At 40.3% G+C, this 18367-nt stretch overlaps 1 protein-coding gene across 3 annotated transcripts in view; it reads right to left on the bottom strand.

The window, feature by feature from the left end:
- The window catches only part of LOC149220522 (uncharacterized), a 398953-nt gene that overhangs the window by 146105 nt on the left and 234481 nt on the right, over window positions 1-18367 (bottom strand). For all 3 annotated transcript variants that reach the window (XM_089384792.1, XM_089384793.1, XM_089384794.1), the window contains exon 4: window positions 2118-2840. In XM_089384792.1, the coding sequence (XP_089240918.1) occupies window positions 2118-2840 (723 nt within the window). The remainder of the gene's footprint in view (window positions 1-2117; window positions 2841-18367) is intronic.

Raw genomic sequence — 18367 nt, 5'->3', positions numbered from 1 at the left:
AGCATCAGGTGTCGCACAAGTTCCAGGTGGGCGACAAAGTTTGGCTACATTGCAGAAGGAGCACCTCGTTGGACCCCACCGCAAGCTTCGTCTGGTCCGATATGGGCCATACACCATCACCAAGGTTGTAGGGGACAATGCCTTCGAGCTTAGCATTCCGCCGTTCCTTGGTCTACACCCAATATTCAATGTAGATCGCATTCGGCCATACTTTCCACCATTGTTGGACACTTTTGACATTGCAAAACAGCTCACCCCAATAGAGATAAACCCAGACTGCATGGAACAGGCCACCACTAATCAAATCATGAACACACAGATCAAGAACACTCGCCAGCAAAAGATCTAGCTATATTGGATTGTCAAAGCTCGCCAACTCCTTCACCAAGGCAAGTGGCTTACCAGGGACCAAGTTGAGCAGAAGTTTCCCCATCTCATGGAGGCACTCAACGCAATAGGGACCATTGCTTCCTAAGGAGAGAGGAATGATCCACGTGGATATTGGTGGCCACCCGCCTATTCCACTTGGACCCCCAACACTGTCTCTTTCAGTTTTTCAGTTTCCTTAATTGTAGCACAGTTTACTATTTTTGGCAATTTTTCGGGTCTTGAACTTCCAGAGCCGTTTTGAGGCCCCAAACAATGTTTTTAGGGAAAACGGAGAGACCGAAAAACGTCCAAACCGGCTTGCCTATTTGTTTTCGGCCTCCTCTTCAGGATCTTCAAAACGAGGTATTTTGGCAGCCAAACGGAGATTGTATGCCAAAGGTACGACCCCGGGAAGTTGATGTATCAATTTACCCAAACGGGGCCCACAGTTTTGGAGCTTCATCTCCTAGGGTTAGGTTTTTGGATGTTTAAGGTTTTCCATTGTTTTTCAATAATAAATAGGCCTTTCAGCCTCATTGTAACACAGTTCAAAGGCATGTAGCCGCCACATCTCTTTTCAAAGATAAACTACCACCGCCCGAGCTATCTTATTTCCATTATGTTTGTAAGCATAGTTCATTATTTTTCTATTAATGAAATGAAGTGTTTTTCTGTTGCATCTCTGTATTTATGATTATATATGTAAGTTGTTGCGTTCCTATTCAAGTTCGGGTCAGTTTCAAAAGTAAAGTTTAGCTGTATTAACATATTTCTCCAAACTTTAGCGTGGACAAGAAATTATTTACCACATGCTACTTGTGAAAATATGAAAAGCTAGCCACCCTACAAGGGATTCCAGTACCTAGTCTAGGTGCTTTAAGGGTATGGTTTAATGTCAAGGGGCTAGGGCACTAGGCTACACTTCTGAGAAAATTATCGACTGAACAAACAAGCATAAGGCTGGCTGACTGAAGAATTACGAAAAGAATCTTGACTGACAACATAAATCTCCAATAGTTTAGTAAGGCTCTTCTAAGAAACCTTTTAAGGTGGTAACAAGCCCTAGCAGCATCTGGCTTCTGGAGCTTGTATGTTGCAAGAGATCTGATCTTCAGAGAAGGTTGTTCTGTTATTAACTTATTTCCTTTTTTCTTCAGTGGACTCCTTCCAATATTTGGTCCTGGTGAGAGAAATCTGCAACTACACAAAATCACACTTGCAAACTTAGCAGCCCAAAAGCTGTTATGTATTATCAGCAGCAACGGCTGCATACAAATTAAGAGCATCTTCTATGTGGGTCCTCCAAGTAAATTCACAAGTCACATGCAACATCCTCTTAAATTAGGTCCATGAGACTGCACAAATCAACAAGTTATTAAGTTGACATGCCTAGAAAGCGTCCTACCCAATAGACAAGTCAGAATTTAAGTCATGGTCATTCTAGATTTAAAACAGCTGTCAATAAAACAAAGTAATAGCAGTTTTATTTGGGGCCTAGTGGTGAATTGCCTACGTCTGCCAAATTTTTAGCATGATGTTTTATTTATGAATACATGTGCAATTAATATAATAATTTACCCCTCCAGATGAAGTTTTCCAATCGTACCATTTTATAAATTCTTACTTCAAGAAAGCACAATGTCAGAAAGAACTTCTAACTAAAACAAAATAATATAAATATTTTTTCAGAAAGAAACACAAGTATGTTCATTTATTCTTAACTCTTCGAATCAAGGTAAAGAACTAACCGTTAATTCTCTCCTTGAATGGCCATATTGACCAGACACTCTGATTAGAAACTGGAATACAACTGCACATGTAGTCATTCTTATATGATTCATCCTTCTGCACTTCAGCATCCTGCTGCAACTCTTCATCCCGACATACTGCAGAAAAATTATTTGACTCTTGATCATGTGTAGACGAATCTTCATGAATCTTCTCATCTTGTATGCTTGTCCTTATATCTTTAGGAAGTGCATCTGGTAAAATTATAAATGCATCTTCGCTGGGTGCTCCAGTTTTTGCATGCTCCTGTTCTTCTTGTTTAGCATGTGATCTAGCAGAATCATCTAAATGCAGTTCTCTCAGTTGGTCTTGTGGAGATTGCTCCTTCAATTCAGAGGATTTACCAGATTCATTCATACCCTGAGTAATATATGTTGCCTCTGTACATGTATATGCTGTTTTTTGGCTTCCACCATTCTCCAAAGGGCTCAAAACTATGAGACCTTTGGTCGTTGTACTGGAAGTTTTATAACTTGTGCCTTCAGTAGCAACGGTCACTGTAGTGGAAGTTTCATAACTTGTGCTTTCAGTAGCAAGGGTCGCTGTAGTGGAAGTTTTATAACTTGTGCTTTCAGTAGCAAGGGTCGCCGTAGTGGAAGTTTGATAACTTGTGCTTTCAGCAGCAACCTCAGGACTTTCTTTTGCTTGATGTGATAAACTATTAGAGAACTCCTTGCCTGCAGCTGCAACAAGAAATAAAAGAAATTCACTGTCAATGACTAATAAAGGATTGCAAACTATTCAGCATTGGGATGAGAAAGATACAAAGTGGCGCAAAAATGGATTCAATAATAACAGCAGAACTCAGGAGCTATAACTCATTTGATCATTCATCATATAGGAGCATTGTTTAGAAATGGGACCTTATCAATAGACACATGAAAAAAGGTTAAAAATTGCAAACTTTTAGGGACTTGTTACCCCTCATGTCAGCAAGGGTACATATATATTTTTGCAGCATTTTTCACACCATTGTAAGCCCAAGGCCACAAGTTAAAACCATGTAACAACCATGGGAAACCCTGTCGTAGGTGTCCTAGACCTTATGTTTGGTCGGACCATGGTTGGTCCCTTTGAGTTCATCTCCGGCTCCTTTTGTAATAGATAGGATTGGAAGGCCTTGGATGGACTTACTTAAGCACTCATAGTTTTAGAGAAACCTGTTTCTGTAGGGGTGATTATCAGTGTAGGGACCAGTATAGTCCATGTTGGGTGCACCTATGTCTTACCACATGGTTATGTATTTATTGAGTCACTATGTGACCTTGGCCATGGTGCAATATCCCTCAAATGTTTCTCAACATGTTAGTCTCACAGTGTGAACTTCTCATGTTTCCCAAGGTAGTTCACATTTTTTGATGTAAGTGGTCCCAGAAGGCAAAAAGTCAAATTGGTCCCAAATTGTTCAGTTCGATGAGGATGACATGCCATGTTGAATTCCTCCAAACAGTGAAGGCATTGTCAAGTTATGGCTAGTCAAAGTTAGACAATAGGTACTACAAGTTTCCAGTTGGAAAAATAGGGCAGTGTTGGGTAGATTTTGACATTCATTGCGTAAAAAGTGGTCTACAAGAAGAGAGGAACAAAACCCATCTCTCAAATTTTCAAAGTTCTTGAAGGTGTTAGAGATCTAGCACATGGGTGTGATCACTTGGTAGATGTAAGGATGATGTGGCAACACAGAGCATGATATCAAATTTAGAGAAAGATTCAGGTGAAATCAAAGTAGGTTACAACAAACCTAGTGTTAATTTGGGGTAGCATTGGATGTGCTCTAGCCAAGAAAATTGGTGGAGAGGCTAAAGCACATGAGATCTCCAAAATCCAGAAATGGTTTGGGCAGAATCTAACGAGTTTGGAAGATATTAAAATAATTAATATTTTTAATGGAATCCCTAAGTCAAACTTCGGGAAAATAAAATATTAATGTGAATTAATATAAAACTAAGTTAGAATGGTCCAAAAGTCATGGATCAAGCCAAATCTAATCTTAGTCGTTGATTAGGGACTTAATCTTGGCCATTGATGGACCAACGAGAAAAGTATAAGAAGAGACTTGATGGTCAGTTGGAGGACACACTGAGAGAGACCAGCCCGTTCGATTTCCGGAGCGGGGTTAGCTGAGAAATTCGAACTAGTGTTCTGGAGAGCAGCAGGAGGCCGCAAGTACAAAGCAGAGAGTCAGGATCAGCAACAGAAGACCAGCGCAGAGGCAGGAGAGGCAAACGCAGGGCCTTTCAGGCAGACGTTGAGGCAGCAGGAGACTGCGCAGTCACTAAAGGGCCTGTGTGGGTGACGCAGAGAGGCCCAGGGCTGACGCAAACAAGCAGGGGCTGACGCAAAGTGTCAAGGAGCTACGCAGAGGTCAGCTAGGCTGACGCTGGGACTGAGATAAGTGTTGTAGAATTTTTCTCTCTGTTGGGTGAGCCAATTTGGCACCTGGTTGTACTGAAGAATTGCTGAATAATAAAATCCTCCCTTGCTGCACCGGTTTCCCACATTGGGTTTTTCCGAGAATTGTTGTCCAAAATATCTATGTCGATGTGCTGATTCTTGTGCATGTGTTTGTTTCTGTATTATGGTGTGATATCTGCAGCATAATTTATTTTAATGTTTATTGAAGGAATTTCATAAATAAATTATTGAAAATAAGTAGGCAAAGTAAATCAGATGTTGCAGTGATAGAATTTTCACATGGTATCAGAGGGAGTAATCAGAGACAGGAAGGGAAAATCAATTATGGGTCGAGACCATGATGCAGAGGCATCCACGTCAGGGGACTCGCACAGATTTTCAGAAAATTGCACAAGAGATTTCGATTTCTCCATGTTGGCTTCTAGGATGGAAGAAGAAGTGACTTGTATGACTAGTTTTGCATCATCAAAAGTATGGTATATAGACAGTGGAGCTTCTTGGCATATGATGGGAATCAGGGAATGTTTCTCAGAGTATCGAGAAGAGAAGATGAAAATTTCAAATCACCATGGGGGACAAGGCAATGTGTACTCCAGTAAGGAAGGGTACCATAGCTTTTCAAACAGAATCGGGAGAACGGTTCCGTGCTACAAATGTGTTGCATGTACTAGGATTGGGGATGAACTTACTTTTCGTGTCGCAACTTCAAGGCAAGGGCTATGACATCTACTTCATCAAGGAGAATGTATAACTCAAACACTCAAGCTGGAAAAAGAAAGTGCGGATCGGGATAAAAAGTAACAGGTTGTACAGATTACAACTAAAATCATCAATGGCACTAATAGGCAGTCATGGAGACAAAGACTTGAACGAACTATGGCACAGAAGAATGGGACATTTGCACAATGGCGCTCTGAGAATTCTCAAGAGCACTGTAACAGGAGTTCTGAATCTTAGTACAGAACGAGATGATGTATCCAGAAGATGTGCTCTAGGAAAGTATGCCAAGGTAGCATTTACTCGGAGTAAACACAGGGCCAAGAGTGTACTGGGATTGATACACTCAGATATCTGCGGACATATGTCCACCAAAGGTCTTAGTGATGTTGAGTATTTCCTTACCTTCATTGATGACCACCCAAGGAAAACTTGGATTTATTTTCTAAAAACCAAGGATAAGGCTTTCTGTCACTTCAAAGAATTCAAGGCTCTGGTGGAGAATCTGACTGGGAAGAAAATAAAAGTTTTGCGCTCAGATAATGGAGGAGTGTATGTCGATAAGGACTTCATTGATTTTTGCACTAAGGAGGTCATTAGAAGAGAGTGGACAGCCCCGTACAATCCGGAGCAGAATGGAGTAGCAAAAAGGAAGAACAAGACTATTGTAGAAGCAGCTAGAGCCATGATGTATGATCAGGATATGCCAAAATTCCTGTGGGCAGAAGCATGCAACATAGCAGTCTATGTTCAGAACAATAATCCTCATCGGGTGTTGGGCAAGATTACTCCAGAGAAAGTTTTCATAGGGAAGACACCTGAAGTCAGTGATTTCAGGATATTTGGGAGTTTAGCATATTGCCGCATACCAGAGGAAAAGAGGAAAAAGCTAGATCAAACTACGGAAAAGGGATACCTAGTGGGATATAGCGAGAACGCTAAGGCATACAAAATCTATCTTCCAGGGAGCGAGAAGGTAGTGGTTTGATGAGATGTAAAGTTCATGGAGGACAGAACTTTCAGAAAATCTCGTGAGATGCCTTCCGAGGAGCGATCAAAAGAAGAGTCGTTGGTTAAACCTCTTCAATCAACAGAAGTAAAAAATTCTTCCTCGGATCAAGAAGATTCATAGGATGAGGAGGAGCTAACAGAGGCACCTGCTGGAAAAGGAAGAACTAGCAGGGAACTTCATCAGATTCTGTGAGATGCAGAGGACTTCATTGGTGCGGCAAGAAACAGTAAGAGGGAGCGAAAACAACCAGATAGATATCAAGCACTAGTAGCTCAGGATGGGGAGCCTGCCAATTTCCAGGAGGAAGCTCAACATCAGGTTTGGCTAGATGCGATGGTAGAGGAGTACAACTCCATAATGGTGAACGATGTCTGGGAAGTAGTGCCAAGGCCTCAAGACAAATCAATAGTAGGTTCGAGATGGATCTACAAGATCAAATACGCTGCAGAGGACAGTGTTGAGAAATACAAGGCCAGGTTTGTAGCTAAGGGGTATGCTCAAAAGGAAGGAATTGACTACGAGGAGACCTTCGCCCCGGTAGCTAGGTATACATCTATTAGGACCGTGATATCTCTTCCAGCTCAGATGGGGTGGGGGATTCATTAGATGGATGTCAAAACGGCTTTTTTGAACGGACTAATAGAAGAAGAGGTATACATTGAACAACTAAAGGGCTTTGTGACACATGAGAAGAAGTCTCATGTATGCAGATTGAAGAAAGCCTTGTATGCGCTGAAACAGGCACCTAGAGCATGGTATGGTCGAATCGATGGCTACTTGCAAAAGATGGGATTTGTCAAGAGTGACGCAGATCTGAATAGCTACAATCTGGTTATAAAGAATGAGTCGCTAATCTTAGTATTGTATGTGGATGATCTCTTTCTGACAAGATCATCCAGGCTCATTTGGGACTACAAGAAGAATCTAGCCACAAAATTCGATATGAAGGATTTTGGGACTAATACATTACTTCCTAGGGTTGGAAGTTTGGCAGCAAAAGGGAGAGATCTTCCTTGGGCAAGGGAGGTATGCTACAAAAATCTTGAAAAGATTCAGGATGGAGGACTGTAGACCCATGGCTACTCTAATGATCACCAACTGGAAGAATATTGATGCATCAGAAGACAAAGATGTTGATCTCACCCTATACAGGCAGCTCATAAGGTCCTTGATGTATCTGGTCAATACCAAGCCAGACATTTGCTACGCTATCAACACCCTCAGTCAATTCTTGGTGGAACTGAAGAGGGCGCGCTGGGTAGTAGCCAAACACATTCTCAGGTATTTACAGGGGACAGTCGATTATGGACTCTTGTACACCAAGGGTAAGCATATCGAATTGAGTGGATTTACTGATGCAGATTAGGCAGGAAGTTCAATGGATCAGAAAAGTACCTTTGGGTATTGTTTCAACATTGAATCAAGAATGGCTTCCTGGTGCAATAGGAAACAGAAGTCTGTGGCTCTGAGCTCATCTGAGGCAGAATATATGGCGGCGAGCATAGCTTCGTGTGAGGCCATATGGCTTAGAAAACTGCTTTTGAACCTATTCAGAAGGAAAATGGAGGCGACCAAGATCACGTGCGATAATCAGAGTTGCATCAAGCTCTATGAGAATCCAGTGTTTCATGATTGGTCAAAGCATATTGATATCTAGTGTCACTTTGTCAGAGACTGTGTCCAACGAGGAGCTGTACAGTTGAGCTACACTCCTACAAGAGAACAGGTGGCGAACATCCTCACCAAGGCCCTTGGAAGGACAAAGTTTGATTACTTCAGAGAAAAGATGGGGATGATAAAGAACCTGTTTCAGTAGCAGAAATGGGGGTGATAGCAACACAGATGCAGAGGGAGTTGCAATGCGGATGCAGTGTTGGGAGAAAAGGACCAGCAGCAACACAGATGCAGAGGGAGCTGACGTACAAATGCAGCAATGGCAGTAGCAGAGCCATGGGCAGCAATACAGGATGCCGCAGTGCAGAGGCAGCAGTGTATAGGATGTTGGGTAAGGAGGCTTAGCATCAGCACAGGGACCGATGCCGGATGATCGGGGTGATACTCAGTGAGGAGCATTACTAGAGCACAGTCCTTGCTAAGAGGGAGTGTCGATTGGGGTAGCATCTGATGTGTTCTAGCAACGAAAATTGGTGGAGAGGCTAAAGCACATGAGATCTCCAAGACCCAGAAATGGTTTGCGCAGAACCTAACCAGTTTGGAAGATATTAAAATAATTAATATTTTTAATGGAGTCCCTAAGTCTAAACTTGGGGAAAATAAAATATTAATGTGAATTAATATAAAACTGAGTTAAAATGGTCCAAAAGTCATGGATCAAGCCAGATCTAATCTTAGCCGTTGATTAGGGACTTAATCTTGGTCGTTGATGGACCAACGAGAAAAGTATAAGAAGAGGCTTGAGGGTCAGTTGGAGGACACACTGAGGGAGACCAGTTAGTTTGATTTCTGGAGTGGGGTTAGCTGAGAAATTCGAACTAGTGGTCTAGAGAGCAGCAGGAGGCAGCAAGTATGGAGTAGAGAGTCAGGATCAGCAACAGAAGACCAGCGCAGAGGCAGGAGAGGCAGACGTTGAGGCAGCAAGAGACTGCACAGTCACTAAAGGGCCTGCATGGGTGACACAGAGAGGCCCAGGGTTGACGCAGACAAGCAGGGGCTGATGCAGAGTGTCTGGGAGCTACGCAGAGGTCAGCCAGGCTGACGCTGGGACTGGGAGAAGTGCTGGAGAATTTTTCTCTCTGTTGGGTAAGCCAGTTTGGCACCCAATTGTACTGAAGAATTGTTGAATAATAAAATCCTCCCTTGCTGCACCGGTTTCCCACATTGGGTTTTTCCGGGGACTATTGTCCAAAATATCTATGCCAATGTGTCGATTCTTGTGCATGTGTTTGTTTCTGTATTATGGTGTGATATCTGCAGCAAAATTTATTTTAATGTTTATTGAAGGAATTTCATAAATAACTTATTGAAAATCAGTAAGCAAAGTAAATCAGATGTTGCAGTGATAGAATTTTCACACCTAGGTGGTAGAATCATCAAATTCACCGACACATTGGAGACCAGTAGAAAAGGCAGTGAAGTCAAGTTTACTATTCATTGATTGTCAAGCAAACTAGTTGTTAAAGCTTCAAACTAGCCATTATGGACAGTTAAGTGGAAAGTTAGGGTGTTGTGCACCAAGGAGTTGATGAGTGGATAAAAATGTAGTCATTAGAAAGTCAAGAGTCTTCTCTTCAACCAAATCAAATTCCAAAAGGACCAAGTCGAGTTTTCCATGTTGGACATTGGACCTCCAAAGTTTATTATTCTTTATTCTTGGTCTTTTGATGACATAAGCAAAGGGAATATGGACTTCCAAGGGCATTTGAGTCAGTTTAACCCCTTTTGTAGAAAATTCATGAATGTAATGAAATATTTTATCGAATTTACTAGGTCTATGACATCTTGATGACTAATGAATATTATTCTCTGGAGAAGACTTCTAACCAGCATTAGCTAGCCATTAAGAAAAGTTTTATTAAAGGCTAGCCTCTTCTAGTAAAAGGTTGTTGATTGTGAGATCATTTTATGCCATTCAATAAAGAAACCATTTTGCAAATACTTTTGTTATTGGGTTGATTTTTCGATTCCTTCTTTTCTTAGCTTTAGCCTATAATTTCTAGTAAAAGGTTGTTGATTGTGAGATCATTTTATGCCATTCAATAAAGAAACCATTTTGCAAATACTTTTGTTATTGGGTTGATTTTTCGATTCCTTCTTTTCTTAGCTTTAGCCTATAATTTGTGTTTAATTGAACAATTTGTAAGAATTATTTGGTTATCGCAAAGCTGCTATAGAAATCCATTGAGGGGTAGACAATCACGTGGAAGAGGAGATTTAGGCCAAAATATTTCACCTCACCCTTAGCTATCATCAATAAGATAGATTCTAATGTTGGACAAGCCCTCTAGGGGAAATCTTCAACAAGAATGTGGAATATTGGTGTTACTCTTGGTATAATAGATGGGGCATCTTGAATGAGTAGATCTCCTGGTGGGATCTTTTTTTGCAAGCATTCTAGACTAACTGAGTGGGATAGTTTCATCCCCAACTCCCCACTGATTCCTAGTCCCTGAGGAAAAGTTAACAAAGAGAGGGCTGTGATTTCAACCCGACAAAGTGGTAAGTAAAAAGGCCAGGCGAAACATCACTTTTTCAACCACCTCATTTAAAAATCCAAAATATTTCTTCTTTTTTCTATTTCATCAACTAGTTTGCTACCATAATTTTTATCGTACAAAAGAGTATAATAAATTTCATAACTAAACCAAGGAACTAATACATCCTTCTTTGTAATCATATTTTATACACATCTTTTATGCATGTAATGAGTTAATTGTGCAGATTTGTAGTGAAGCATAGTTGTAACACTATTTTTTGTAAATTTCTCACTACACAAGTCCTATTTTTTCAAGTCAGTATCTTTAATATACCTTGTATTACCTTCAAATCTATTTTGTATGTTTTCATCTTTCATTTGTGGCTAAATCTATTCATTCCCAACCATTAAAATATCTCATTTTTGCGGGAATAAATTTATGGGTTTTCCACCCAGGGGGGTTGACCCCAAACCTTAGCAAGCGAATTTCCATCTTGCTGGAAATCCAATTTTGTTACAGGTTTAGGACTTGGAAGTCGTCAAAAGTGACCTAACTTCTATCTTAAAGCTTCCTCACCTCTAGATCTTGGATCTAGAGATGTTTGGGCATTTTTGGGTGGCCTATAAAATAGATTTTACTGTTATTTTCTGTAATTTTACACAGATTTTGCAAATTGATGCAACAGAACAGCAAGCAAAATCGCACAACAACCACTCTAACCAAGGTACTAATTGTAAAAGTATTTTTAAATTTGGTTAGCATATTTCTTGTACACTCAATTTGACTACTCACATGATATATCTTGTTAGACTAGAGTGTATTTTTTTGTTGGTTTAATATAGTTTCTGCAGATTTTACACATTGGGCCAGCAGGGAAACAACATAGAACTCCTCTACTTCAGCCATTTGACCCTATACAAAGCACTAGTCTTGTGTTGGTTGGTTGAAGTCATCCAAGGGAAGCCTCCCATAGCCATTTTCAAGGTAATTGAGCTAGAAGAGTGGGGATCTGAGCTGTAGTGATAGTGACCCCTTGTCTTGTGTGTATAAATTTTAGCAGGTTGCAAGCAGTGGTCAAATTTGACAAGTATTTACACATGTTTTGTCTTTTTAACCATCAAATACTGGCAATTTGAAAATCTTGACGTCATTACTAAGTTTACTTAATTTTTAAAACCGTCAATTTAACGGGTGAGATAAAAATTTACCTGCATCTATACGTGTGTGTATGTGAGAGAGAGAGATTCATTTTTATATGTATTTGCACATTATATATATATATATATATATATATATATATATCTTAGATGTAAATAATTCCAAATTGCACTGGAGAAAATAAAAGAAGTTAGGAACAAGATGAAACGTCAATATAGGCAGATATTGCATGGTGTTTATAGACTCAAGAGAAACACAATATGTGCACTCACTACCCTGACTATGGATCTTTCAGCATGCTAGAAAAAGCTTGTCTATGTCCTAACTCACGTCATGCAATCCCACACTATGCACCCAATGTTGAAAATGTAACCAGTTTTGGTCTTCATAATTGTTGTACTCATTTAAATATGTATCCTATGTAACAAACAAGCAAAGAAGAAAGAAAGTTATTATTATTAAAGCATGGGTTTCAAGCTCATTATTGATGGTCTTCTAGGTAAAAACATGTTCTTCGTGCTTCTAGGGTTTGTTTGTTCTTAGGATTTATTGTCATGAGTCAATGGAGTTAATATCATTTTTATAAGACCCTTCCATGCAATTTGTAAATGTAAAAAGAATTATTTTTGAGTCTAGAAAGTCCTGGAATCTACAAGAGTACAAGTCATCCCTGGGATCATCAAGTAGGCCAAAAGGAGGGAATTTGACCCCTTGAGAAGGCTATAGAAAGGAGAAGTTCGACCTCATTTGAGACACACACACTCACAAGTTCGGTCTACAAAAAGAGTTTGATCTATAGCTGGGAAAGGCAGAAGAAGGAGAGCGAAGATTTGGGAGAAGCTAGGAGGACGAAATTTCTTGTTTCTAGGCTCTATCTCTCTCACACGTGCAGAATTCTAGGGTTTCTAGGTTGCTGAAATAGGCCGAAATTGCAGGTCCGAGTTACAGGAGGACGAAGTGCAGAATCTGTAGTTGGAAGAGGGAAAACCCTTGTCTAGACCTCGTTGACATTAGGAGATCTATCTTTCTCTAAGTAGGTCTTAGGAGGAAACTGTATTAGCATTTCCAAGAAGTTGCAAGAACGAAGTTGTTGGGCCAAAGTTCTAGGTCAAGTAGCAGTGTTGTAGCCGGCAGAACGAAGTTGCAGGGAAGAGCAGTTTGGTGCAGAACAAAGGAATGACTTGAGGAAAGGCCAACTTGGTACTAGGAGAAGGACTTGGTCTAGGGATTGGGTCTTTGTATTTCATTTGAAACATATTCTAAGAAAAGAAGAGCTTTTGGGTTTTCCCCTTAGAGGAGTTTTGCCCTAGTTGAGAGCCTATATATGTGTCCTCTATTGTTGTTCATGTTCTTGATATTGTTTGATGAGAAGATCTAACTAAAGAACATAACCAAGATAACTAAAGATTCACAATCACTATCAATGTTAAAGAAAATAAGATATAATAGTTGTCGCTTTACATTTTTTAACATGGTATTAGAGCCAGGTTAACAAGAAAGGCAGTTGGAAGGACATTAGAAAGAATTGTTGATCAAAAGATAAGAAGCTCTCAAAGCCTGAAAGAAGAAGACAAAAAGGAAAATTGTCTCTTAAGGGGATCTGGTTAAAGGCTCGTTGGTAGAAGACCCTTCTTATCTAGGGTTTCTACATTGCAAAAGATCAAGACTACATCAATCTCGCAAGGAGGGTGTTGATCTCGCAAAAAGGAAGTCTATTTGCAAGGCATTAATCTGGTGGAGGAATCCTAAGGAACATCTTTCAAGGACATCATCAAGAACTATCCAAAAGTCCTAAAGACATGAAGAAGGTTGAAGACATCGCAAGGAAAATCGTGATCTCAAGTAAGTAACATATTATTACACGATGTCTGAATCTTCAAGTCATGGGTTCTTTCTGCAAGGAGAGCAATAAGCTTGTTGGGGCTTCAAACTATCTAGCATGGAAGAAAAGGATTGAATTGATACTCACAAAGCAAGATGTAATGGGATATGTTACTGGAGAAGTTACTGAACCTGAGAAAGATAAGACACAAGAACTAGCAAAGTACAAGAAAGGGGAAGTAAGAGCTAAAAGGATCATAGTTGAATTAATTAAGGATTCTCTTGTTCCATTTGTTGCAAATCTGAAGACTTCCAAGGCCATGTATCACAAGCTAGTGAATTTATATTCGATAAGTACAACAAGACAAAAGATGTCGTTAAGGAACAAGTTGTACAGAATGAAGAAGCTAAAGGATGAAGATGTAGCATCCTTTCTCATGAGAGTCTCTCAACTAAGAGACCATCTGCAAGGACTTGGGGAACCTATCACTAATTCGGAAGTAACCTTTTGTGTATTGAATGCATTTCCACCAAAATGGAGCAGCTTTGCAACAAGCATTTACTCCAAGACAAATTAAACTCCCTTTGAAGTGTTGTGGGTGTAGTGCATATTGGAAGAATCAAGGATCAAGGTCAAAGATGATATTGGATAAGATGAGCAATCTCAAGCCTTTCTAGCCCGAGTCAAGAAGCTGAAGAAGGGAAAGTTTGGCAAGTCCAAGAAGAAAGATATGTCCAAAGTGCAATGTTTTGGATGCAATGAATTTGGACACTTTAAGAGGGACTGTCCAAACAAGCAAAACAACAAGAGAAAGGAAAGGAGTGCAGTTCATGTAGTCGAGGTAGTGGGAGAACTGGAAAGAAGGCAAAGAAGGAAGAAGTGAAGGATCTTTACTATTAAAGAAAGATCATTGATTAACAGGTTCTCTTTGAATATTACTCTTTATTTTAGATAGTATGTTTTTGCATAGCATCATAGATAGAAGCATATGATAGTAGCATGTCTATAATTTACATGATTAAGTTACTTTGTAGAGATCATCTGGATAGATGGATAGATAGACCATTTTACATATTGATGATCCAAATATTGTCTAACATTATGTTAGAGGTTGTCAATATGCTTAGTTGAATCATCATGATTCAGGAAAGATCATCATTTTAAGATCTTTGGGAAAAGAACTATGACAAGGTTAGTGATAAGTATGCATTCCATGTAATGTGGAATCAATACTAGTAAAAGGATGTAAGAATGCAATGGGTCAATATGCAGGATCTTTTTCAGATATATGGATAGCTAGATGATTGGATGAAAGCATACGAATACGTGTTGAATATAAATCGTTGGATAATATTCATGCGTATAGAAACTTCTGGAAAGAAAGTTGGCCATAAAATTGTGAAACTTCCACAAACCGGAATCCCATTGCAGCAATTGGAACTATTTCTCCTAACTGATAAATTAATTATTCAGTTTATTGATATAGCAACATCGAAATAAACACACTGCAACCTTCACAAATAAAACTATGGAATTAAAATAGCGTTGGAATTTGAAAAAGTACTAGCACACACACATAAAAATAACACCATTATTTTTGGACAAATGTTCTTGGAAAAACCCAACTAGGGAAAACCGGTGCAGCAAATGAGGGTTTTATTTTATTATGCAGCAGTGAAATTTGAGTAAATATATGGATGCCCAACTGGAAATCCAAACAAAAAGTAAATCTGGCCAAAATGATTTAAGGGAATTACCCTTTTTCTGCAAGCAATCCCGACACAACTTCCCTTCAAAAAAGTGGTCGTCCAAACCCCACCGTGAGCCCTTTTGCACTGTCTACCACACGTGTGGATCAAAATTGCCTATGATGAAGTCATTTTTCCTGCCTCTACTGAGGAGATTACCTCTCCGGCACTCTAGACCCTTTGCCCAGCCTCTGGAATTGAGAATGAATTTCTCTCCAACAAAATAGAGGTTGCTTCTAAAGCAACTACGCATTCCTGTGTGCTGCCTCTCTGGGAATAGCTCGGCCTCCTTGTTGTTGCCTCTCCGGATCTAGAAAACTTCCTCCAAATCATTGTCTCTGCCCCTCACTAACCCTGCTTCGATCTATGGCTCTCCGGCAACTGTTGCTGCTCTTTGGAAATCGATCTGCCAAGAAAATCGAACTGCAAAAGTGTCTTCTCCAAGTGTCCATCGACTTCCTCTTATAATCCATGGTTGGAGCACCAACGGCCAAGATTAAAACTTAATCAATGGCTAGGATCATCTTGGCGTCGATCCATGTGAGTTTCTAGATGATTCTCAACTTGAATTAATTAATTTTGATTAATTAACCATATTCCTTAAGTTTAGACTTAGGAAATATTTTAAAACTGGTTAATAATCTAATTAAGCCATTTCTAGGTGGAATTTCCAGAAACGATTTCTGGGTCATGGAGATCTCATTTATTCTAGCCTCTCAACTAGATTTCGTGGCTAGAACACATCTGATGCTACAAAAACTAACACTCCCTCTTAGCGAGGAATGTGTTCTAGTGTTGCACACCCTGCCACACTCTATATCACCTCTGTCATGTTGCTGATGTCCGACAAGAAACTCTGTTGGAAATGACTGCGCTGCTCCCTCAGTCACAATGTTGCTTCCTCAGTCACTGCGTTGTTTCCTCAGTCACTGCGTTGTTCCCTTAGTCACTGCGTTATTCCCTCAGTCACTGTCCATCAACCACTGTGCAACTCTTATGTTGCATCTGTGTTGCTACACTACAACTACCTCTCATCTATTGTTGCTGCAACTACAACATTTGCAACTAAAAAGCATCCAAAATACTGAATCAATTATGTTCAGTATGATGCATCTATCTCCCGAGTCCTCACTGTTATTAGCCTCTGGATTGTCTCTGAAGAATCAGCGTTGCTACCAACTCTGCATTGAGCCACCTGCTCTATTGTCGACACTGCACTGCGCTCCCTAACATCTAACTGCTACTAGTATGCAATTGTCACTCTAGTACTAAGTTACTAACTGCATCAACTTCCACTGATCCATCCTACAATACATTGTGGGACCCCGTAGCTAGGTATTGATCCATGAGGTGGACTCCTCAAGGACCCTGCCCAATCTCTGTAGTTCTCTGGGACTACAATACCCAATCTACCCACCTCACTCTTGGAGGTATGGTTGCCAACATCGCAAAGTCTTCCTCCAACCTGGAGGCCAACTTGTCGATCTTGGTTGACGTTGCCTGCTGGTCCTGCTTCTCCGACTTGTCCTTCTTTCTAAGAGGACACTGCGTGTTGTAGTGACCGAGCTCACCACATCTGAAGCACTTGACCTTTGACAAGTCTTTCTTTTTCCTTCTATATTCTCCCTGCCCCTGACTGGGACCCTTTGATGTGAGGGCCACATTCTCCTCTTCCTTCACCACCTTCGGTCTGCTGCTACTACTGCCACTGATGGAGCTCTTTAGGAGAGCCTCCCTCAACTCCTCCTGTTGCAAGTCAGCCCACATCCAGTCCCAATCTGGCAGCTTGTCTTTGTCCAATATACTTTGGACAAAAACTTGCCACTCCTCAGAGACACTGTTCAGTGCCAATCTCACTAGCTCTGTTGGTTGAGGCGCTGCCCCAACAGCTACAAGTTGGTCTTGAAACTCCTGAATCCTAGTGACGAAGGAATCTATGCCTTCCCCTTTTTGTATCCAAATGCATCTCAGCTTCTCCTCCAGGAACATCTTCTGTTGCTCAGAAGTGCCCTGATATAGCGTGGAGAGTGCATCTCGCATTTCTTTGGCAGTATCCTTGCCAGCTATGTGTGAGACTATATGGAAACCATTTGGTGAAATTCCACCCGCATTGTATTTTATTAAAATAATTAATATTTTTAATGGAGTTCCTAAGTCTAAACTTAGGGAAATTAAAATATTAATGGGTATTAATCAAAATATGGGTGAGAATGATCTAGAAGGCGGATCAAGTCATGTTTTAATCTTAGTCATTGATTAGAGACTTAATCTCGGCCGTTGAAGACTCAACAAGAAAAGTATAAAATGGAGGCTTGGGGTTCATTTGGAAATACACACGGAGAGAACAAATTGATCAAGAATTCGATTCCTAAGGCAGGGTTTGCTAAGGATTTCGAATTAAGTGATCATTCTACAGCAGAGGGGCAGTGAAAATCTGGGAGGACTTTCCGAAGAATACAAACAGAGAGGCAGAGAGAGCCAGCAAAGTGGAAAAGTTGCCTGTCACGCAAAAGCAGGAACTGCCAGGAACAGTAGGAACTGCCGAGAACTACCAGAACAGCCGGGAAAGCTGACGCAAAGGGCAGAAACCGAAACTACCAGGAACAACCAGAACTACCGAGAATTGCCGGAATAGCAAAGAACGCTGACGCAGAGGGTAGAAGCCGAAACTGCCGTGAACAGTCAGAACTTTCGGGAACTGCCGAAATAGCCGGGAAAGCTGACGCAGATGACAGAAGAGGTGACGCAGAAATAGCCAGGGTTAGCCAATCTTGTGTCGGATCAGCGGGAGTTCTGTCGGGTGAAGTGAGGTAAAACTCACTCATATTTTCCACCAATATTTTCTCTGTAAAGGATTGCTAGATGAGCATCCTAGATATGTATTCAGATATTTGTATTGCATAATAATAAACCCTCAGAACTGCTGCACCAGTTTTCCCACATTGGGATTTTTTAGGGACTATTGTGTCCAAAAATAAGTGTGTCCTATGTATCTTGTTCTCTGCTCTATTTTTTGTTTCATGAGATCAAATATTTAATTCAATGTTGCAGTAATCGTTATCAGGATAATATCGGCGAGGCAAAAAAATTGGGAAAAAAATCGGAAAAAAACATAAAAATCAGGAAAAAATCGTAAAATACAAAAAATATTCATTTTTCAATTTTTTTAATATCTAAAGCATCT

Source organism: Pinus tabuliformis, chromosome Q (assembly GCF_031772625.1).
Source record: "Pinus tabuliformis cultivar Carrire ecotype Pingquan chromosome Q, CPIR1, whole genome shotgun sequence".
Lineage (NCBI taxonomy): Eukaryota > Viridiplantae > Streptophyta > Pinopsida > Pinales > Pinaceae > Pinus > Pinus tabuliformis.
This window is presented reverse-complemented; position numbering and strand designations above follow the sequence as displayed.